The 24,061-nt window shown below is 41.1% G+C and overlaps 2 protein-coding genes across 3 annotated transcripts; one reads left to right on the top strand and one right to left on the bottom strand.

Annotated features, from left to right (window-relative positions):
• The first annotated feature begins 1,899 nt into the window (after positions 1–1,899).
• LOC131445069 (glycogenin-1-like) lies at positions 1,900–13,076 on the top strand. The gene is made up of 7 exons (XM_058615874.1): positions 1,900–2,084; positions 5,600–5,735; positions 6,729–6,903; positions 7,008–7,170; positions 8,087–8,213; positions 8,750–8,987; positions 10,433–13,076. The coding sequence occupies exons 1-7, from the start codon at positions 1,943–1,945 to the stop codon at positions 10,610–10,612; spliced, it is 1,161 nt and encodes a 386-aa protein (XP_058471857.1). The 5' UTR covers positions 1,900–1,942; the 3' UTR covers positions 10,613–13,076.
• Positions 13,077–13,176: 100 nt separating this feature from the next.
• Positions 13,177–23,944, bottom strand: hltf (helicase-like transcription factor). Of its 2 annotated transcripts, none has more exons than XM_058615868.1 (25): positions 23,850–23,944; positions 22,836–23,042; positions 22,402–22,568; positions 22,141–22,283; positions 21,933–22,012; positions 21,765–21,836; positions 21,323–21,514; positions 21,130–21,204; positions 20,987–21,047; positions 20,597–20,666; positions 20,298–20,350; positions 20,136–20,183; positions 19,902–20,015; positions 19,715–19,806; positions 19,172–19,315; positions 18,934–19,066; positions 18,300–18,435; positions 17,825–18,004; positions 17,605–17,720; positions 16,497–16,678; positions 16,275–16,397; positions 15,995–16,107; positions 14,994–15,174; positions 14,794–14,874; positions 13,177–14,637 (listed from the first exon to the last, which is right to left on the bottom strand). In XM_058615868.1, the coding sequence occupies exons 2-25, from the start codon at positions 23,031–23,033 to the stop codon at positions 14,494–14,496; spliced, it is 2,898 nt and encodes a 965-aa protein (XP_058471851.1). In that variant the 5' UTR covers positions 23,034–23,042; positions 23,850–23,944; the 3' UTR covers positions 13,177–14,493. The 2 variants fall into 2 exon arrangements, with proteins under 2 accessions (XP_058471851.1, XP_058471850.1); XM_058615867.1 differs by having other exon boundaries at positions 23,759–23,869.
• Positions 23,945–24,061: the final 117 nt, after the last annotated feature.

Genomic DNA, 24,061 nt, shown 5'->3' on the forward strand with positions numbered 1-24,061 from the left:
CTAAAAATATATATAGCAACTTACATAAATTAAGCTTGACAATTACATGATAAACTTTTAGATTTGATACAAACAGGTTGATTTGACAAAGATTATAATAAATGATAATGACCTTTGTTAAATATGACTTTTAGAGTTGTCTTTTGAAGTGCTGTATGGGGAAAACCTTGAAAATGTGATGAAAGATAGTGCCAAAAGTGTAAAGCTCAGAAGGAAATTTGAGTAACCATAAGTTAAATAAGGAATTTCAATAAATAAATATTATATTCCTATAATTCCTATAAGTCTTTTGCCTCTTATTTTTTTAGACCAGTGTCACATTTGGCATTTCTGTGGAACATGTTTAAAACATGAAGGCCTGTGTCAACACAATGACCTGTAACCGGAGGCACAGAAGCCAGCATCGTCACTCAGATTAACCTGTCCCACTTCACAACAACACTACCACTTCCCTGCAGAGCTCATTATTTATTCAAAAACACAACAATGCTATACAACATTGCTTTTAATTTATCTCTCTTTTCCTTTTGAAAAGCTTTTTAACAAAAATTGCAGCATTTGTTCCTAAATCTGTCATTTGACCTGCTTGTTTAAGTCAGGAAATATTATGGAGGTGATATCACATTTCAGTATCAGTTGTATATTGTGTGTAGAAGTTAACCTGCACAATTAATGCAATAAAATAATAAAAGGAGCTTACATTCAGTCCCGTGCAGGCCGAAGAGCATAGAGTCCTGTGGAAGATCAGTCAGAGTAGAAAAGCTTGCAGAGGAATAGTTTTGGGCTCTTTCTTCCTTATTCTGCTTCCCCAACACCTATATTATCTCCTTTATCATAAGCCCTTTTCTTTCCCCCCTAATTTCTCCTCTCACTTTTCTGACTGTTCAAAAGGAAAGACATAGTCCCACAATCAGCTGAAACCTAAATACAAGACTGTACCTTACGTTTCCCTCTTGGCTCAGACAAACAGCCTCAACACTTTTTTTCAAACCTGTTCACTACTTCAAAGTCAAAGTCAGCATCTACATTTTGTCTCCACACGGTGAATGCATCCCTCTATCTCTGCCTCAGGTCTTTTCTTTCTCAGGATACCTGATCGGCCCTGTTTCACTCTGTGATGCTGAGGTGCTCTCCGGTTACTCTCTCCTCCTATAATGGACTCCACCTCCAGTCACTGATGTAGCAACCACAGTGTAGGAACCCTGATCCAGGATCAGATCGTTGTGTAAAAGTGTAACAGGTGGAAACTGAGCCACACAAGCATGTACACAGATGGACTAAATTCCGAGCATTGCTGAGCTTAAATCCTAACAAATACTAGGTTTACAAAAAATACTTTTAGATTAAAGGGCCATAATATTTCTGTTGCAAATGAAGGCAATGGAATTGTACAGGAATTGTACAGCTGTTGATCATTGTAGTCAATCCTCCTGTTTGTACTACCTGACCTTTAAAGGTAAAATGTGTAAAAATACTGACATCTAATGGTGAGGCAGCAGGCTGCAACACACGCAGGACTCCTCGGCTCTCAACTGCCTGTCCCAAGCACCAGGGAACCATGGTGCTTGGGACTATGCTATGCACATAGCATATAAACACTATTTTAACAACTCTCTCTTTCTGCTGTATATCTGACACATTTAAGAAGATGAAAATCCCAGAAACTAGAATATATTCCCATTTAAGAAACTAAATAAAAATAAAAAAAATCAAAGAAACTATCTTCTTAAATGTGTCAGAATTCTGACTAATCTCAGAATTCTTCCCTCTTTTTTTTTTTTTTTTTACATATTACTCCTTTATAACAAAGACCAAACAGAAGCATTAATAAACCACCAAAGGTTCTGCATTGGAGCTTTAAATTGAGAGATAGACCAGAGAGAAAGAGAGGAGAGAAGAGAGAGAGAGAGCCGAGAGGGGCGTGTCAGCTTTCAGTGATCACATGATCCGGAAAATGTGGGGCTTAATTCCTGTGTTGGACTGTTCTCAGCTACTGCGTTTCTGTCCTTCGCAGTGCAAAACCTCTCTCGTCTCATTTACGACCCCCGACCCCCGGGCAGACCCTCGTCACTGCACCATGTCAGGTAAGTGACATACACCGCGGCTTCGCGGACACTCGCAGCCTCCGCACTGACACCGGAACACGGGCCGCCTCTGACTGGACCGGCGCTACACGGACTGGCCTCACCTGCCGAACCATCGCGGTTTATAAATGAGACGCAGCGGAAACGAGCAGGTGCAGCGTTTGCACTGTTGCTGCTGCTGCTGCTCAGTGTGAACACGCACTCTCTTACACACACACAAACACACGGGTCATTGTCATCATGTTGTGTTTGTTCTCAGTGTCGTGATGGAGCGAGTAATGAATTACTGCAGCGTAGATGGACCAAAGTCAAGTTAGCGATCATTAAAAACAGCACATCCGGTTAGGATTTTCAAAATTAAACACCATTCGAACGCCATTACTATTGACACAGAAAGGAAAAACTTTACAAAAAAGCGAAAATAAATATCCTTTCCCCCCAAAAAATAGTTATACAAATTAGTATCAATTCATTATTAATATATAAGACTGCGTTGTCAGTTCATCCTGTGTTTGGTTTGTTTAGATTAGGAAATGACAAAATGGAAAGAGTTCCACCTGCAGATGTCTTTACAAATAAAACCCAGTTAAGTATTTAATTCATACCAAAGACTTAAATCCTCATGTTTAAGAAACTGGAAATCGGAAACATTACTTATTAAAAGTAATTTTAAGTAAGTAAATTTTAATTTATACGTATATATATATATATATATATATATATATATATATATATATATATATATATATATATATATACATACTCACACTATATCTTGTTTGGGACTCAAATTGTACTCTATTTGTTGATTGTACTCGTAATCTTCACTTATCTTTATCTTTAATGGAGATATTCTTACAACTGATGTGCGCTTACATAATGACGACACATCTGCATTACAGTCATGTTGTGTAATCACTTTGCCTGGCTGACTTTATCAGACTGGTTCTCTCCGTGCTCTGGTTTTATTTGTGTGCCAACAGTTAAGAGTGGAAGTTGCATACTGTAACCCGACTTACTCGCATTACACCACCAACACGGATCCTTTCACCATGTCAAGTGTACACTGCAGTTTCATAAAGGGCTGAAACAACTTAACTAAATGAATTGATTACTAAACAAATCGTCAACTATTTTGATAATCGATTAATTTGCTTGAGTTTCTCTGTTTTTTCTCGGTTTCTTAAATGTGAATATTTTCCGGTTTATTTGCTCCATATAACTAAGAAATCATTAAAACAGAATCATCTTGGTTTGTGGACAAAACAAGACGTTTTAGAACACCAACATTAGAGGAAATTATCGGCACATTAATCAATTTATTTAAATATGCTTGATATTGGATATTCAAATGCCGATATGCAGTATATATATATATCAATTATCGGGCCGATACCTGATACCGATATATATACATCTTTCGTTTTGCCCAACCTCAGAGGTTAAGAGCATTCTTAGACTGACATTTTTTTTTTTTTCAATGTTGAAGTGCAGTTTTATTTTTTAAAGAAGACATTAACTCCCTGGAATGATTTGGGCGCTGAAGTTAACTTGACAGACTTATTTCTGTGTGAGGACGTGCATTATGTGTGGACTGTGTACTTTGTGTTGTTCTAATGCTGTGACAAGCAAGACACATCACAGATGTTCTCTTAAATTACTATTATTACTTTTTAACATGGTTTCTATAAAGTAGAGCATCATTTTACAAGCAATTACATTTAGGAAGCAAGTCTTTTTGTTCTTAGTGTAGTTTTTTTCTGTTGTTATTTCTACACAACTATATTCATGTAAAAAGCTTGACATTATTCTGCTAATTTTGTCATTGACGAGCAATCTTTAATCACTTCCAGGTTAAATAATCATTGTCATAAAATCTAAAAAAAATAAAAATGCAGTGTTTTAACAAGTAATTGTGTAAATATTTGTGCCCATATCAGGGACAAATATCAGAGGTGTGTGTAAGTCATGAGGTTTTATTCATGTACAACCCTGTCACAACATGTCCCCACGCTTCCTGTTGGGCCTTGCAGTTTGACATCGGCAGCTCATGCGTTTCATAGTTTAATCGTCGTTTACAGCTGGTTTGTAGGTCACTGAATCGGACAACGGGAAACATGTGACACTTTTCCCACTCCAATCACGTTCCCCCTGAAGCCCATGACAACAACATGTACACACTCGCACACACGTACACGTCTGACACGACTGCTGCTGGCTCTGCGCCCACTTTCACTCGAGCAGCAACTCACTGGGTTCCTCCCTGCTGTCGTTAATGCATGCATGGGGGGATTCATTGGAGACTGAAGACCCCACAATTGTCCTCCACATGAATGGGACATGCTGATTCTGCTGCAGTGGGTTATTTACTAAAGCCAGGACTTTGGGAGTTTGCTTCGTTTGGACAGTTGGGAAAATGTCTTTTGTTTTAATCTAAGATACTCAAGTTAACAGACTTTATGTGCATATTAGTGCACTATAATCTGCTTTCTTTCGTGCTGAAGATGTGTATTCACTTTAAATGCACAGTATGTGATTTCTGCCACCAGGGGCCTCTCAGTCAAAACAGTATAAATAGATTTAGTTTAGTTTGGAAGCAGCGTGGGATCCCGAAGGAGAGCTTTGATGGCGGAGAACGTGCAACAAATAACAACCAGTGGTCGCGATACATTAATGACAATATACACAAAAAAAAAAACAAAAGGCAACATGAATATTTCCTTCCACATTCTGACATTTCTGGGGATGATGTCATTGAAATGCAGCCAAAAATGAAAGCATTTGTTACCTTAAATAGAAATGTGAATTTCTACTACGTGTTGAGGAAGTTTGGCAAATGTACTGCAAGTACAAAATGTTTAATATTAGTCTCCTTGTTTTCAGATATCTTTAACGCAGAAATGTTACATATTATTATATCTGTAATAGCATGTGTAAAAGTAAAAAGTGCAGAAAGCTGCAACTGTTACATGTGACTGATACGCAGAGCATTTTTGAGTTAATATTTATCCACTTTGACACCGTAGTACAGGAAGTAAGCCTGACGGCAAAAACAATGCGCAGGAAATTTGAGGAAATAGCAGAGGATCACCGTGGGTCTCTGCTCTATGTTGCACTTCCACCCACTGCTGCAGTGATAGTTGCATACAGTATTTCCCCAGTGGAGCTGTGGTTCTTGCAGGTATAATGAGATAATCTCATTATTTGCATAAACTACTCTCTTCCTATAAGCATAGTTTGACATATTTCAAACCTGAGCAAAAACTTTTCTCAGGTCTCAGTTAAGTGATTAGTTTTCTAAACGTTTAAATGTTTCTCAGATGTCCTGCTTTGTCCTCAAACCAAAAGTATTAATGATGTAAAGAAACACCTTGTTTTCATTATTAAGTTTCACCGTCACTGGGTGCTAATACAATTAATATGACTGTAAACTGTATAAATAATGTTTTTCAACCACTCGTACGGCCAATAATAATATTGATGATGGTGTGTTTTGTTTATGTTCGTCCAAGCAGACCAAGCTTTCGTAACGCTGGCCACCAATGACAGCTACGCCAAAGGAGCGATGGTCCTCGGACAGTCGCTACGAAACCACAACACGTCCAAGAAGCTGGTTGTGCTCGTGGGACCTCACGTTGCAGAACCATGCAGGTAAAGCAGAGCTCGCTGCAGAGTAAAACGATAGTGTGTGCCAATGAGGGTTTCGAATTATAATCTTATCTTTGTGGGGGGTGACTAAGTGGGGGGCATACACCAATACACCGTATTGGAGAGAGAGAGAGAGAGAGAGAGAGAGAGAGAGAGAGCCTTCACTGTGAATTATTCATTCTAACACTCGTTTCTGCAAATGACATGTCTACTCTTTACATTAAAAACTGCATTGTTTGTGTGAATAATAACGAGGACTGCACACAGTCATGATAGGGCCCTCGCCTCCCCACGCAAGTGTCACCACACAAGTCTGGGGGTGCAGCAGTTCCCTGACCTCACCGTCTCCCTTACTCAACAGTCTTTCGTTCACTTTCGTTGCCCTTGACCAACGCACAGGTCCGGTAACCAGACCCGACCTCCATGCAGTTCCAAGAGTTTTTAATCCACGTTAACCCACTCAAAAATGTCTGGAAAAGCCATAGTTTGTGCCGGCCAGAGAGAACTGTGACTCGCAGCGATATTTTCTGCTCGGCTGCGACGCGTTCACTGACGCTCGTAAACTCCGCTCGCTCACAGAATTTGCGCACACATACTCAATGTCCTGTCTCTAATATTGGTAGGGACAATCTGGCTTTCTCCAAATATTGGTAGGGACGTGTCGCCACCGTCCGCACACAAACCTACTCTTGGTTTTTACACAGTCGGACGATTTGATGACCTTGACGTAAATTGAACAGGCGCCGATGTATGTATTATGTCACTCCCTGGCTGGTAGGGGCAGACCTGGGAGAAAAGGTTTAAGTCTACGTTGGTAGACCACCGCTGGTGTTCTAGATTTATCATGTGAATTTTAGGGATTGGAAGGGGAGGGGAGGTGAGAATACAGGCGACTGTTAGGTTGCTTTATACTAACTCACAAAAAAAGTGACTCTGCCCACTTTGCTGATACATCCAGAGCGTATAGATCACACAGTGTGTTTGTGTGTGTCACAGGGAAGTCCTTGGTTCCATTTTTGACGAGGTGTGTCTGGTAAACATCATGGACTCGGACGACGAGGCTCATCTGGCTCTGATGAAGCGTCCGGACCTGGGAGTGACGTTCACCAAGCTGCACTGCTGGACGCTCACACAGTACAGCAAGTGCGTGTTCATGGACGCAGACACAGTGGTGAGGAAACCACAATCATAATAATTTAACGATTTGCATTCAAATCAGAGAAAACTGAGTGTACTTTTTCTTTGTGTGAAGTCATGTATGTTTAATGTATTCAGGTGCTGTCGAATATAGATGAACTCTTTGAGAGGGAGGAGCTCTCTGCAGCACCAGACCCCGGTTGGCCAGACTGTTTCAACTCGGGGGTTTTCGTCTTCACGCCGTCAAATGAGACTCACGAGAAGCTGCTGGCGTTCTGTGAGGAAAACGGCAGCTTTGATGGTGAGCACCGGAGCTTCTTTTTTTCTCATTAAAAGAACAAGGGCATAATCTGAAGAACCAGAGGATGCAGATTATGTGACCGACATGACCAGCAGTCATGGCTCAATATTCCTTTACTTTAGTGAAAATACAAATTTAAGCAATTGGCATTAAAAAATCAGGCTTCTGCAGAGCTCGATGACGAGCTGACCATTTGAATCAGGTGTGTTGGAGCAGGGTAACGTCTAAAACATGCAGGGCAGCGTTCCCCCGAGGACCGGGGTCAGGAAACACTGAGTTAAAGAATATATATATGACTATATCCTACATTTGATTTGTTTATGAGGTCTGGTTGTGGTTATCCTTTGACAGCCATATCGACACAGTTTCTATTTATACGTGTCAGAAAGGACAATTATGGTATGTGTCACTGTAATGTGTCAGCTAGAGAGGAGAGATTAGATAAGTGTCCTTTAACATGTCACACCAGCCTCATGGGGCCCTAATAAAGTGATCTATAGTGCATAGTCTAAAGAGCATTAGTGTGTGTGTGTATCCAACTCCTCTTTTCTCAGTGCATAATGATTTGCAAGGTGCAAAAGCGTTTTGTATGATTTGTAGTTGTGTTTTGGCTGTAACATCAGTCAAGTCAATCATATCATTCAGGTGTATCTGGTACACTGTGAATTAAATGGCAGGTATAGGAAACTTGAGAGGTAAATAACTGTGCCGTGGAGGCACACAATTACGGTGTATGTACACACCCTACGGTTGCAGCGTGGAGGGACGGGTCACTGGATCTTCTACCTCCACTGTCCATCGGCAACTCCCTTAGACTAACCCTAAGTGTTGTAACAAGCAGGGTCTACGTGCATTGTTATCCCTCACTGAATGCGTAATAATAACTTTCCATATGTGTGTGTGTGTGTGTCTACAGGTGGAGATCAGGGGGTTCTAAACAGCTTCTTTAACACCTGGGCAACGGCAGATATTACTAAACACCTTCCTTTCATCTACAACCTCAGCAGTATCGCCATCTACTCCTACCTGCCAGCTTTCAAACAGTCAGTACATTAGCACACACACACACAGATTGCATTCTTTGTGTGGACGCTCACAGACATAATGCACTCCATTGCCCATTACCCTAACCTTAACCATCAGAACTAAATGCCTAACCCTAACCCAATTCTAACCCTAAAACCACATCTTAATCCTCTAAAAGTTGTGCCTGTTTCAGACATGTACACACACACTCACACAGCGCTTGTTCCAGTGTCCTCTTTCTGTCTCTCTGCTGTTAGTTTATCTGAGCTCACAAAGGATACAGGAAATGGCATTTATTAAAATATCCATCAAAGGACTTCATGAATCCATACCAGATCTTTATCCGTGAATAATATGAATCAGAAAATCCATCTTCTTGAACCCAGCCCACATGGGCTCAAAGTTGAATTTGATTAATCCTGTTTCTGGCCCAAGTTTTCATTAATGTAGCCCGCAGCGACAATGTAAGATAATTTAGAGACAAATTATTTTAAGACCACATGTGTGCAGACTGACACGTCGTCACATTCCCACAACCTGCTTTTCTGGACAGGTACGGCCGCAATGCGAAGGTGGTGCACTTCCTGGGCAAATTGAAGCCGTGGAACTACTCCTATGACGCCGAGAAGGGCGAGGTCAAAGGTCACGCCCTGTCGCCCGACTCGAGTCACCTACACCCGGACTACCTTGTCATGTGGTGGCAGGTGTACACCAAGTCTGTGGTGCCGCTGCTGCAGAAGGCTCACGGGGAAACACCCTTCAGTGGCGACTTTGAAGAGGAGAGCCACAAGGTAGAGTCAGCGGTTTTTGGTGTTTGAGTGTGTGAGAAAACGACGAGTGTTCACTTTGAGGTGTGGCGGATTGGATGTGCATGTGTTTATCTGTTGTGACATGTTGCGTAATTGTCACCTCCTGAGTTATTTCGAAACATCTCGTCAGTGAGTGAACCCGTCATTTTCCTGGCAGGTATTTCAAAATCTGGTGTGTAATGTTGGTATGCAGCGAGCATGCAGTTAAAGCACCGCATATTGTAGAGTTTTTAAGTCGTTTTTTTCACATAAAAATGCTGGAAAGCTTTAGTTTAGTCTTCGTGGCAACAAGTAAAAGTCCATTGCGTTCAAATGCCTCTGCAGCAGCTGCTTGCTTATAGTTGGAAGTTCTAGGCAGGAAGTCGCTCTGGTGTCTGACTAATTTTCACTGGAAATGACACAACTGTGCCTGGGAGTGTGAATCTGTGTGTCATTGTGTCACAATGACGTGTTTATACAGAAAAGTGATTATGCCTGAGCGTTGGCGACATTAAACCATAGGGTCTGTAATTGTTTTTTTTAAAGATGGTGTAGTAAAATCAAACTGATGTGACAATATTCTCTAAAATGTTTCTTCTCTACCAATTCTTTCTAAATCTGTTTTTACAAACAGGAAAATTCTTTAGTTTTAGGTGTTGGTTTAACAGCATGCTGATGATGAGATTAATTCCTTCGGTACCAAATTTGGATATTTAATGATTTGATATCAGGTGAAGCTCAAGAAGTTCAATACCTAGTCTTTCAATATCACAAAGGTATTGTTTAATAACCGCCAAAATGATCAGAAGTTTTCTTAAACTGCTTATACCAAACCAGGCGACACCATTTGTCTTATTGCTTAATTTTTCCATTTATAAGATGATATTTTTGTTAATTGTCTCAGGATTTAATAGTTCAGGTCTACACAATAATGTCTTTATTCATGACTTGATGTTATCAGTTGATGGAGGAAGCTCTGAGTTGAAGACGTGTACGTACACGTGTGTTTTTGTGAGTTTGGCATCCAGTTTAGATACCATTTGCAGCTTACACTTAAGTGTAATGTGGATGCTTTAAGCCTCGACACTCGTATGCAGAGAGTGTACTGTCTAATTTGCTATAAGTCAAGTCTGGAGAGATCTTAAATGTAATTGAACTCCCTTTGTTATTGTACTTCCTGCTCCAAGGAAGACTTTGTGCTTCATCTTTTGGAAATATTGCTGTGAATGTGTCATTAAAAACACCTTGTTGCATGTTGACTTTGATGAAACGTCTGCACGGAGCATTTTATGTCATGAGGGTAGATTCGAGATAATTCCCCTTTGAGGAAATTGCAGCTGAGTGAAAGCTGAGGCATGGCTGAATCACTCCTTATAAAGTATTGCATATCTGGCTTTTATTTAACTGTCAATTCATTCCTCCCCCTTCTCTCCGTGTCTGTCGCACAGGGTTACCTTCAGGAGGAGGTGAGAGAAGAGTCACAGCCCGCTGCTCCTCCTCCTCCCCCTCCTCCGCGTCAGCTTTCGTCCGAGGAGAGGAAGCAGCGATGGGAAGACGGCCAGATCGACTACATGGGCGATGACGCCTTCGCCCACATCGAGAAAAAGCTCAACACCTTTTTAAAGTAGCAGACGGGCGAGTGGGCGCGACGGTCAGAGAGAGAGAGGCTCTGTGTGGGTCGGGGGCTTCACCACACCGCGGCTCAGCCAGTCACTGGTGCTTGTTTAGCAGGTGACTGAGTGAAGTTTCAGCCTGCATCCTGTCAGTGTGTATGAATGACTGAGAGTAAAATTTAAAACACAGTTCTCACGCTCTCACCATTCACTGTATTTCTCTTTAAAAAGGAAAAAAGTCTGACATGTTAGGAATATTTGCTAATTTGAGTCAAATTTAGAGAACACATATACAGTATATATATATAAATAGATATTTAAATAAAGAAGCCACTCATGGGTCCGTATGATAAATTTGAAGCTCGTGTAGGATTAAGACGGGAAACACGGGCAGGCGACTTGTCCCATTAGTGACCTCAGCACTGTGGTTGGAAATCAAAGCTATTTTTACAACATTATCTCTCTCGGTCTGTTAAACATGGACGTTTTATAATCTCACAAATGTTTGTCTGGTCAGAGCTAAATCAATAGTATTTCCACTGACCTCACACCTCGCGCTCTGCACTCTCTCTCGCTGCTCAGCTGTCGGCTATGATTGACAGAGGCTGCAACTAGAGCTTGGGCTGTTTTTAAAATATTCCCATTCAACGGTTAGCTTTTTGATCCGAGTTAACGTTCTATAATTCTGGGTGGACGCACACGTTTGTGAGAGTTTACGCAAATACTTTTGCAGATGCACTTCAGTAATGGCAACAAAATCCACCTGCCAGCTCCTCAAAACAAACACTGAAGTGTATCAATGACATTATGTGTGGTCATGTGGCCACTCATGAGGTCATTAACATTGGTGCCTCACTTCACGGTCTGTGGTTCAAGTCCTGGATTGACTGGGGCCTTTGTGTGTGTGTGTGTGGAGTTTGCATGTTATCTGTGTGTTTCCACCTTTCTCTCAAAGTCCAAACACAAGCATATTGCAGTGAGATTACTGGAGACACCAAGTATCCCATACGTGTGAATAGGGCTGGGTATTGATTCAATATTTGCAATTAGGTGTCGATATGGATACCAGGACTTTGTGAGATCACGGACACTGATAAGTTTGACTTAGGTACTGAAATTAGATACGAATGACAACGCAGTTTTAATATTAGGTGCTACACGGCATGGTTGATACCACAAAAGTATTGAAGCTCGACTCCCAGCCCAAAGTTTGGTCCATACAACAAAAAGTATTGGTTTGTGACCCGGCCCTAGGTGAGAACATGAATGGTTGGAAGAGCACAGGTGTGAGTCATCAAGTGAATAACAGCAGAGTTTCAGGTCTTGCATCACTGTCGCTCTGTCCTAAGTTCCCTGAACTAAACAGAGCCATAATTAATCTTATTACTAACACCTGTGCTTTTCCTGTGGTGATGAAGCAGCCATTTAGATTATATGAGCGATAGCTTTTTTAAAAGATGCTGGTTGGCAGATTTTGTAACCATTACTAGAGCCGCAGCTGTTTCCCCGGTCTCTGGTGGTGGCAACGTCATAGATTATCCTCTCTCTTTCTTGAACACAAAGGGAATTTGCAAACTTCCTCAAATGTCTAACTATTCCTTTTTTAAAGTGTCTGATGGGTATGGATTCATAATCCCGAGTCTTCCTAATCTGTAGAAAATGTTAACAGCTATGGAAACTGTTAGTGGGCAAAGTGAATGGCTGAAAGTTTGAAAGTTGTTTCTGGATCTAACCACAATTCTTATCCTACTAAACCACTTTCAAGTGAAATATGCAGCTTAAAACCACTCACTCCCTTCTCTCAGTCTATGCTATTCTCCTCAGCCAGTTGGAGACAATCTTGCTTTAACCGGACAGCGTTGACCTCAGCAGAGTTCTTAGATAAACATCATTATCTGTGCCTCTGACACTCACCAGCTCCCTGTGACGTCAGCTGTGTGATATCTGGTGTTGTAGTAGTAGAGCTACGCTATGCCTTTGTTACAACATGGTCAGTAATGAAGTTTTTTTCCCCCACCTACATCCTGTAGTACTGTATTCACGTGTTTGTTGTGTGTGCTTGTGAGGGAAAACATACGCACTTCATCTGCACCCTGAATGTTACATCCCTTGTGTATATCTATGCCACACTTCTCTATCACTTCCTATCTGTAGTTTAAGCAGCGGCTTTGCCATGCACTGTTTAAAACACCACCTCATTTACTGTAACTGCTGCAAGGAGCACAAAATTAATGTTGAGCCCCTCCTTTCCTGTTACCTCACTCCAGCATGTGTGCTCTTTAACTTCTGGCAATATGAAAACACAATCCTTTACTCCCATGAAACACTTCCCTGTAAGCTTCCAACAAGTTCATATGTGATATATTTATCTTGATTGCTAAATCCTGCAGCACACTGGTGCAAGTGTCCCATAGCTGTTAAACATGCATCCTTGTCAAAGTGCTAATAAAGAACTGGTGGTTCAAAAACACCTCATCCATCCTGTCGTGTGTTTTGGGTTTATTACATACCATAGGGTCCATGTGTGCCGCTGCAGGTGGGCATGGACTGATGAGAAAAAAGTTCATGTCACAATAAAATCCTGACCAAAAAGTTTTTAATATTATTTAAATCTTTGTAAAACATGAAGTCACCTTACCTCACATTTTAGTTTCATGTTGAACTCAACTCTTGAAAAGGATCATTATAATCCATGAAGTTGGCTCCACCTTGTGGCCTTTTTAGAACTACATGTTGGCTTAATTAAACATTATAGAGCATTTTAACGTGAAATGAAAAAGGACAAACTTTTTGCAGGTACTTCTTAGTCCTGATGTATGATAAAATTAAGATTCTGGGGAAAAAAAACAACAACGATTTGAGCCCACGGTAATCTTTAAATGACTTGTTCAATCAACAGTCAAACCCTCAGACATCCTGTGGAAAAAAGAAAAAAAGTGTACAAGCAGCAGAGCATAATCAAAAATCTGCTCGACCCAGATAAACACAGTAGTTCCAGAATCTGGGACCTTTTGTCAGGAGGTGGCTTCTTATTTCTTTATTACCAGGTAATAACATCTTTACCAGCCACCTCCATGCATTAGCATAACACTCTTTTATAAGGAATCATATATCAAGACAAACAGGCCCTGTGCAATACAACTGAACATGAAGGAAAAGCTTGTCCCCTAAACTAGTGTTTCCCAACCCTGGTCCTCAGGGAACACTGCCCTGCATGTTTTAGATGTTGCCCTGCTCCAACACACCTGATTCAAATGGTCAGCTGATCACGAGCTGTTCATCTGAATCAGGTGTGTTAGAGCAGGGCAACATGTTAAACAAGCAGGGCAGTGTTCCCTGAGGACCAGGGTTGGGAAACACTGCCCTAAACCATCAAAACCGTTTAATTCCAAGTGGAACACACTCGTCAAAGTCGACTTTGACGAGTGTTCCACTTTACTTACTGTGCACACAAATCCTTTCCAGTGATGCAGCAACAGAAAACTATCTCCTGTGCTGCAAAGAAACCTAAGAAAAAAGAAGGAAGGTCTAAGTGGCCTTCACACAGAGCCAAGAGCAACGTGCATTTTTCTGCACTCGCCTGCGTCATATGGAGATTAGAATTTATCTCAACTATTTGGAATGCAGGGAGTGCTCACAACACTAAACCCATCTTCTATATCAGATATCAGTGTTTGTCAATTCTGGTGTTCAGTTGTTTCACTGCTCCAACACACCTGATTCAAATAGTCAGCTCATCAGCAAGCACTGCAGAAGCCTGAAAACGACCCACTTATTTGAATCAGGTGTGTTGGAGCGAGCTGTTTTATGACCCTCAATCAACTATTTACCAGCAATACAGTCTACTGCAGCTCGAACGGTCTGTGAACTTAAAGGCCATGTTCACGTGTGTCCATCTACAGCTCCATTAGAGCTTTGATGTCATCAATGCGAGAGGTTTTCCTGTTGGCGCTTGTGGAGCCGAACGCTTTCTCCACCAGGTCCTGCTTCTGCCTCTGGATCTTCACCATGTTCTCCTCAACCGAGTCTTTGACAATAAACTGCAGCAAGCGACACAATGACAAAATGAGCATAAACATACCTACAGAATATTCCACAGTCACAATGAAACCAATATATATGCACATGATAAATTATAGAGTGGCACTGAAATTGCAGTCCATTTTTGTAACATACAATAAAAAACGTTTTCACACCTTGGTGACGACAACTTTCTTGGTCTGACCCAGACGGTGGCAGCGGTCAATACACTGCTCCTCAGTTGCTGGGTTCCATGCCTAAACCACATTCGCCATCACACAATTGACAGGTTGCATGAATGACTCACAAGCTCCCCTAAAAATAAATAATTATTCTGTGAAGCCAAGTCCAGTTGCGGGCCAAGAGCAGTACTTACAGGGTCCATGAGGAAAACACGAGAGGCGGCGGTCAGGTTGAGCCCCACCCCTCCAGCTTTGAGTGACAGCAGCATGATGGTAGGGCTTTCAGCTGCAGAGCTCTGAAACTCCCGGATCACCTGTGTCCTCTTCTTCTGGCTCATGGTACCATCCAGACGCACAAAAGTGAAACCATGCTCTCTGGTGACAAAGAAGGGGGACAATGAACAATGAAAAATAAAACACACTGAGGGCGTCTTTTACCCGTACACTGAATAATATACACAAATCCAACTGATGGGATGCAGTGAATTCTATCTTAAATTTCTTATTATATTTGAAAACGTCACTGAAACACCATTTTTACTCTTTGGCTTTTGACCCAGTATGAGACATTGTTTTATCTTTTTTATTGTCTTATACTTTCTACAGTATTTTATTGTTTCATTGCATGTGTTAGTGTTTGTTTTTAGGTCCATTAGGTATTATGTTTCTATATGTTATTTATCTATGATGTACAGCACTTTATTAATAGTTGGACTGGATATCTGACTACTACCCAAAACTGTGCCACCACAATAATTAAATCAGAGAAGACAGTTTGAGGCGACAAAGAGGATTTCAAATCTTAACATTGTTCAGTTTTTGTCTGGTTTTGTCGTTGCAAAAATGACGCGATTTGACTGGCGCAATGTCGATACTAAGTGTCAATCTGGTGTCCACTTATATGTGCTTTATCAACTATTTTCCTCATCAAAAAACATCAAAAAAATGTTTATTGACGATACAAATCAAGAATGCATCCATGTTAATATACAGACAGATACAGATATTAACTTCTCAGGGCCGGGAGAACTGATCAAGAAATGGTGCTCAATATAAACATTGGCTTAAAAGTTTAAAGTTGTTTCCTTGGAATGTGTATTGAGCATTATCGTGGTGAATTCCTAGCAATGATACCTCAACCTGCACAACCAACGATGCCCAACAAAAACCTTTAGCTACCAAGCGAGTGTGTTACCTGAGTGGAGTCTCCAGTATGGTGAGGAAACGTGTAAACTGAGAGACGACCAAACACTTGATGCTGCCGTCTTCACATCGCAGCCTCAACAGGTTTCCCAGAAGCGCCTGCACCTGCAGGAGATACGGACAATCAACGTCAAAGGGCGAGCACCACTGTCGTCACCCAATCCGTACCAGAAACTTAATTTATTCTACACATGAGCAAAGTACGGCTACTTCTACTTCACACTATTTATTTGAATGAAAGTAGTTTTGCACCGTCAGTGTATACAGTGTACCTTTGAGCTTGTCCTCCACCTCTCAGAATTTGTCCCATTGTCTTCTTCCATTTCCTCCTGTGGAAACTCCACAAGCTCACTGGTTTTGATTTCACTTCGACAGAGAGGACAGCGCGCCGTCTCCTATGTAAACACGCACAAACACAAGCACAAGCACAGAACAATTAAAACTGAATAATCAGCGGAAACTGCTCTACTCTTTGCCAAGGGGAGCACGTGTACCTTCTCAACGCAGATGACCTGTGCGATGCAGGGCTGGCAGTAAACATGGGCACAGTGTGTGATGACGGGGAGACGGACCGACTCGAGACACACGGCGCATTCCTCATCAGAGCCGCTGGCCAACACCAACCGCAGCTTCTCTATCAGACGCTCTCTCAGCTCTGTGGGTGTCGCTGCAGCACCTGCAGACAAAGGGAGAAGGGATTTGATTCAAATCATTTATGGCATCACAGAGGATCGGAAAATCACAAGAGAAAATTTCTTGCAAAACATTTTGAAGATGAAAAGAGAAGGGGGATATAAAAAAAATACAAAAACGTGGTCCCAAGCACATCTTGTTGACAGAATAACAACATGAAAGTGGCAGGTGTAATTAATGTTATTAACGATGCTCCATTTAAATGTTTAACTCAATCAAGCACATAAAACACCTGTGGTTTTCCCATCTCAGCTGCGCATAAGGCCTAGAATTATTCGTGCTGTTCAAACATGTGACTAAATTAATCCTCCTGCTCACTTTAGTATTTATGCCAGTGTTTTGACTCAATATGAGCAGCAAAAGTGAGTTTGTTTGTATTCTGGTAAAGTGAATTAGTAACTGTTGGAACCAATGGCAGAAGGTTTCATACCTCACACCCAAAACTAAGTGTAATATAATATAATATATAATAAAAGTTTCCGAAAATACCTGAAAACAGGTCTAATTAATTAAAAAATAATCTATTATGGGTGTCATGGACATTAATCATGTCCATCAACAATAATCTCAAACCTTGAACCAGTTAATTAACATAGTTTGGTTCATTAAAGACCTGAAAATGTTGATCTGTGTTTCCCAAACTTCAAAATAATTTTTTGTCTACATGTTTTATCTATAAATCAAAAGTATTCAGTTTGAATGACTTCTTTACCATATGAAATAATGTATATACAATTTATAAAGCAAATAAACCAAAACAACATTTAAGAAGCTGAAAACTGAAAACGCTCAAACTGTTTCACCGACCATCAAAATCAATTCATTATCAAAGAATCGTTGCAGACCTATACGATTGACTTTAAATGAACAAATACATCAAATCTGCTGCAACCCTGTTTGCACACTTACCTGATTCCGGGGACGTCTTAGACAGCAGACCAGGGTGGCAGCAGTGCTGTCGAAGCCTCATCAGGATGACCAACACATCAGCATAGTTCCCCAACATTGTCCCTTCTGCTACATATCTACAAAAATATAGAGAACATTCCAAATGCCTCCATCAGCTATAAATAATTCACATCTCATTTGAACATGCACACATACTCACTGTACAAACACACACACAGACCTGCTGATGGTGTTTCTCCCTTCATTGCGCGCCAGCTCGTACTCCTCTCTCTCCTGCTGGCTCAGCTCCACCTGCTCCACAAATATGGACTTCTCGGGCAGAGACACCAGGAGGCGCCCATTCACCTCAGTGCTCTTGGTCCGCCGCAGCGTGATGCACTTCACCAGAGTCTGAAGGTTCCTGCACATAGTATTTACTGGATTAAAAACAGTGCTTACCTTAAAAAACAATTAAAACATAAATATGCATATAGATATGTAAAGTGTGGTTTTGGTTTTCTTTTTTTGCTGTTTTATGGCAGTCTCAGCCGTAATGCTGCACTACTGATTACATCTAATTTACACTAAATTGAGGTTAATCATCACAAATTCACTTCACTCTTATGGTACCACAGCTTACCAACAGGAAATGGCTCCCTCTGCAGTATTACAGTTTCATTGTAGCAATGTCATTTACAGCGTCAGTGAGCACTCACTGCAGGCCGGTCTTGTCTCCCTGCGTGACGGGCCTCTGGATCACTCTGTTCCACCACTCTTTCACGTCAAACGGCTTCACGCGCAGGAAAGCCAGCAGCATCCACAGGTCTTTCACGTGGTTCTGGATTGGAGTACCTGGCATATTTTGAGGCGGTTAAACCGTATTCACAACTGTGGCTTATTAACAGAAGCTAGGAAAAACTATATCCGTCAGTTCTATTACTTTTTATACTAAATATTAATATGTTAATTAGTTGGTGAGCTGCATGAAAATAAAAAAAAGGTGATAGGACAGATGTATTCAGTGTATTTTTGTACAGCAGCCATTTTGACATGTTTCAGTAGGAAAAGCACTGGTATAAGAGCTGGCATTTAACCTCATGCAATTGTCCATGGCAACTGTCTTCGTCAATGTCTCTTTTGACCAAAACAAGAGCATGTCTATGCGGAATAAACTAATTTATGTCATGCAGCCCTTTGCATTCAGTTCAGTTCGTGTTAGGAGAGTGTGACAGTGAATCAGTGTGCAACCTCAAATTATCAAAATGGCTGCTGTGCAAAATACTGCTGTTTCCACCACTTATGGCAAACAAGGAACCCTGTATGCTTGTGTGGGTTTTAAGAAAGATATACCTGAAAGAATCCAGCGTCGGCTGGCTTTCAGGTCGAGCACAGCCTTGCTCATCTGTGCATTTGGGTTTCTTACGACGTGTCCCTCATCCAGAACGACCCTCAGCCACCTGATCCCGTGGAGGGGACTTTTATTCTGTACAAGACATAAATGCATTGTAACAACAAAACAGTGTGAACTGCCATTTAAGTTTATCTTCAATGTTCGCAGGCACTGCACACGTGACCTGTACTCGCTCACCCCAAAGTCAGTGGACAGAACGTTGTAGGTGGTGATCACCACATCCTGGGAGGACAAAAACTTCTGGCTCCTGTTGCGCTCCGCGCCGTAATACAAGTACACGTTCAGCTTCACATTGGCACGCACATGCTGCTCAAACTGCTCCTGCACGCGCACAACAAAACAGATAGAGGAGGAAAACACACGATACATGAAAACATGATACATGACACCTCAGGAATGGAAAGGGATCATTAAATCTAGAGTGACAATGTAGGTCTTTGCTGTAACAGTATGCAATTTCACCAAAAATAACTTATGAGCTAGTTTTTCCTCTTTAGTCCAGAAGTCAAATAACAGGACAGTAACTGAAGCTAGAAGTGCAAGGAATGATTTAAAGGAATGACGTGTGTGTGTGTCAGAGAATGGCCACTACAATTATTTTTTGTTTTATGTGGTCATTATTACAAAACTCTAATATCTAAACATTTTATTTTATACAGGGAAACAAAAGTCATCCCTGTGTGAGTGTTCTTGTTATGTGTTGGTTACAAAAGTCCCTACCAGCCAGTTGCTGAGCACAGACAGCGGGCAGATGATTAGGGTTGCTCTGGCTGACAGATCTTCGGCACTTTCAGGTTCCTCAACGGCAGTGGCTGCACATACAAAAGACAACGATGTCTGCAGTTTTACAGCAGACTCTTCTTTCACTAAATGAACGCCATGTAAAGTCTCACTACTAATGACTCACTTGATGCTGGAGTGGCTTTTTTGGCAGTTTTCTTCTTTTTTGAGGCTGTGTCTGGTGCTGCTGACCCACTGAGTGCTGCAGCAAAGTCCAGATCGTCCAGCAGCTTTGGGGCCACTGCGTTTCAGGAAAACCCATCAACATTATCTAAATCGTTGCATAGTTGACACCCTAAAAAGGCCTTATGAAACAACTCTCTTAACTTAAGAAAGTGACAATGACCCTCTATTATTTCACCTTTAGTGGCCTTTCGCTTGGTGGCTTTAGCCTTTCCTTTGCGCGAATCTGTAAGTGCAGACATCAGGTAAAGATGCATGTTAACCACAATATCCATGGTAGAAGACACAAGTACGCAAACAAAAACAAGGAAGTGTTAGTTTGTACTTTTCTCTGACCCACCTGTTAGGTCCACAATGTCTGGTTTATCAACACAGATGACCTCTGCCTGAGGACTGACAAATAATAAAAAGATATCATGTTTAAACTGCTAGTACAAAAGACGCTAAGTAAATTAAATACAAAGTGCTTAACAAAAAGGTGTAAATCAAAAGTGGATAAAACCATACAAGCACTGCACGAATAGGACATGGCCAAACTAAACTGAATGAAAATAAATAAAAACAATGTCATAAAATAAAACAAATGATATGATAAATATTTGCAAATAAGAAACTGAAAAAAAACTGCAGCACACTTACAGGTCTGAGCATAGAGAAGCAGCAGTTGCATCACTAACTCTTGCCCCTTCATCCACAGCACTGCTGCTTCCTGAAACACAGACCCTTATCAGCTCTTTAACGATACGCATCCTCCCTTTTTCTAAGATTAGATTAATTAACCCCAAACCGGAGAAATGTACTTGTTACAGCAGCAAACAGGGTAGAGGTGACAAAACAAGAATAGAATAAGCAATAACATAAGACAAATAGGCAAAATAGTAAAACATAACAATTATTTTAAAATATTTACACACTGTAAATACAATGTGCTACTTTCCTGATAAAGAGTAAACATAAAAAGTGACAGTATTATTAAACAGATTGCATGTAAGCTTGTGCAAAGGTCCTCATATCTGAGCCGTATGGCACCTTCCAGTTTGGAATCCGTCAGTGGTTTGGTTGCGGCTTTCATAGGTGAGGACCCCTTTTCCTGCAGACATATAAACAATCACTTATAATTGTTCTGACAACACACGGACAGAAAATGGTATATTAAATGCAGCTAAACGTACACATTTCTCCACAGGCAGTGGTTTTCCATTGTGGAAGTTGGTGAGGATCAGAGCAATGGTCGTCAGAGTTTTTCCCTAAAAAACACAAACATGCCTGTCAAAAGCAGCTCTGACAAAAATAATAATAATTTAACTGTAATAAGAACATAACAATCTACAAGTCAGGTACAGTGTTTGTTTGCTCGTTACTCACCAGTCCCATGTCATCTGCCAATATTCCCCCACGAACCCTCTCTGGTACTTCTTTGGCAGAGAAACATGTGACGGTGTTGTAGTACAGGTCTCCTCTCTTCTCCCAGAACGGTGGCAGTGCAGATTTGTTTTCTCGAGCACACATCCAGGACAGTGCCTGCTTCTGGTGAAGCAAGAGAGGAGTGCCCACAGACTACAGAGAAAGAGAGATGCATTTAAGGTGGTACGTTGAACTTAAAAGGTGCAAGACAGCAAGAAGGGAAAAGCAGGACTTCTGAATTAAGACTTTTGGGCACTACATCATTTACAGGAAAAAATAAATATAGGTGGTTAATAATATTATTTATTTGATAAGAAACCAGGTGAAATAATTTGTTTTTGTATGGAGAATAGAAAAGAATGCAAAGTAAAACAGATTGCCACATAAAGAAAAAAGTACAAACCTCAGCTGCTTCTCTTTCCCCATCTTTACTCTCCATCAGGCCCTCGAACAGATTATCAAATGCATTCTTCAGCTGAAACAAAAAAAAAGAGTGCCATGTTATTACAACTACTGCCTATGCTTATATGCTTATATATTAAGTAAACACATAGAAGAAGAAGATGATCACCTCCTCTGCAGTTAGTGGGATGGTCACACCTTTTTTAGACGCCGTTGCAAAAGCACCTGGTTGATTATATTTTCCTGTTCCTGCACCAGAAATCAAACACAAGCAGATTATACACACAAACACAAAATAAGCAATTTTTTGACAATGAAAAAAGGCTGTGCAATGCAACAGCATGAGCTACATGGAACCAAGCAAGTGGTTTTGATACCTTTTGCCAGGACTAGACCCATGTTCAGTTTAAAACCATGGCGTGCCAAGGATTTAGTCACGGCATCTTTGTTCTCTTCTCTCCCCCAGAACGACAGCGTCACAGGCATATTAAACTGGTTGGTAGTTCCTAAGTACACCACACTGTCACAGTGGAGATACAAATAATGACTCTTGCATACATACAGATGCTTGTAATCATGTGTAAACATGTGGTTCCCTTCACAAAAGAATAATGACAGGCCATTTAGAATTTACTCACCCCTCCACTTTAGCCAAGTTGTTGTCCATGATGTGGGCCATAGGTGCTGCCAGCTCCCGCTTTATGTGTCCAACCCGATTACCATTAATGTTGGTAACCATCACTGCATTGCGGTCATATTGGTTCTGGGGCTCTCGCACTAAACCAACCATTTCCCCCGGATTGACCTGTCCAGAGAGTAAAACACACAATATCTCAACAAACATCTTCAGAGCCTCTATGAATCAGCCACCCACAGCAACACTGTTTGTGATCCAACATGTATTATGACAGATATGGATTGATAGTGCACCAAGCGTCCTACCACTTAACTCAAATCAACCAAATAAGTATGCACTATAAAGGACACCATTAGGAGGCATGCATCAGTCTGTGTGGCTGTTCTGTCTTCTCAGTTGATTCAGTGCAAAGGAGGAAGTGACTCTGATCCTCACCACTCCTTTGTAATATCTGAGGCCGACCACATTGCCCTTTATGTGGCCAAACAGCACACTGCCATCTGCGTCCGGCTCCTCGGACGCTGCAGCTCTGATGGCCTGGGACAGGGACTCGATATTGGTCCCATAGCGGTCAGTGAAGAGGTCCACTTCAGTAAACCTGCCCCAACCAAACCTCTGCCAGGCCTGGGACATGATGACACCCTGAAGCACAAACACACACACACAAGAAGAATGTTAAATGAGGTTTGTCTTGACAAACACCTGTTAATGGAGCAAACAGATTCGGAGCTGCAAGTTTTAACTACAGTCATATTGATCAATAAAGGTGAGGTGTGTAAGAATTAGTGACATCTAATGGTGAGACTGCAGATAGTAAACAAGGGAACAAGGTGGCCTTTGCATGACAGGATGTTTGTTTCAAATACAAACGCGCACTCTGGCTGACCTGGCTCCTGCAGAAACATGGAGGCACAAGAATTATAATTTCTGCTGATTAAACCCTCTGACATCTTACACACCAGACCTTTAAAGACTGAATTTTCTTTTGCTGATGAAATGAAAGTGAAAGTTTCACACAACTGAGGTGCAGCCACGCATCAAAAATGTGTTTGCACAATGCAGAAAGACTTATAATTCCTGTTATTGTTGACATGGTATTGTAGAAAATACTTTATGCGTATAATTCCTATTATTGTTGACATGGTATTGTAGAAAAGTATTTAATTCAGCCCTGAAGTATATACAAATGTTTATCCCTCATAATCCAGAATGCAACTGAATCACTATGTCAGCTAAGCTGTAATAAATAAACAACAACCCACATGCATAATTATTGTCGTAAACCTAAACGTTAGCTTAGTATAGCTTGTTTCAGTTAACAGCACAACGTTGTTAGCTAAATTGGTACTGAAAATTACCAATTTGTCTCGCAAAACGTCTTATACGGATAGATACGATTACTGACACATTCAATTACTTATTTTTCGGTATTAAACAACTCGTCCATACTGTTTATCTTCTCCGCATATGTCGCTTCACAGGATAAAACCGTTGTTTTAGAGTTTCTGACGTTTGAGTCGCTGACTTCTCCCGGTTGCCGTGGACTAAAAAGTCAAGCTAGGTGCAGTGAACCAGCAAATGCACAACATCCGGTAGTATACTTCAAAATAAATGGTAATGACGTAAGCTTCAGGTTGTTAACGCCTCTCTCTATGGTACAA

The sequence above is a fragment of the Solea solea genome, chromosome 18, assembly GCF_958295425.1.
Source record: "Solea solea chromosome 18, fSolSol10.1, whole genome shotgun sequence".
NCBI classification, from domain to species: domain Eukaryota; kingdom Metazoa; phylum Chordata; class Actinopteri; order Pleuronectiformes; family Soleidae; genus Solea; species Solea solea.

What these genes read in the sequence shown, in the direction of transcription:
- LOC131445069 (XM_058615874.1), top strand. Translation starts at nt 1,943, where the DNA reads ATGATCCGGAAAATGTGGGGCTTAATTCCTGTGTTGGACTGTTCTCAG. An exon ending in TCGTCACTGCACCATGTCAG is followed by an intron (nt 2,085 to 5,599) that starts GTAAGTGACATA and finishes TCGTCCAAGCAG; the next exon opens with ACCAAGCTTTCGTAACGCTG. An exon ending in TTGAAGAGGAGAGCCACAAG is followed by an intron (nt 8,988 to 10,432) that starts GTAGAGTCAGCG and finishes TCTGTCGCACAG; the next exon opens with GGTTACCTTCAGGAGGAGGT.
- hltf (XM_058615868.1), bottom strand. Translation starts at nt 23,033, where the DNA reads ATGTCCCAGGCCTGGCAGAGGTTTGGTTGGGGCAGGTTTACTGAAGTG. An exon ending in TCAGATATTACAAAGGAGTG is followed by an intron (nt 22,569 to 22,835) that starts GTGAGGATCAGA and finishes CTCTCTGGACAG; the next exon opens with GTCAATCCGGGGGAAATGGT. An exon ending in ATACTGGAGACTCCACTCAG is followed by an intron (nt 15,175 to 15,994) that starts GTAACACACTCG and finishes CTTTGTCACCAG; the next exon opens with AGAGCATGGTTTCACTTTTG.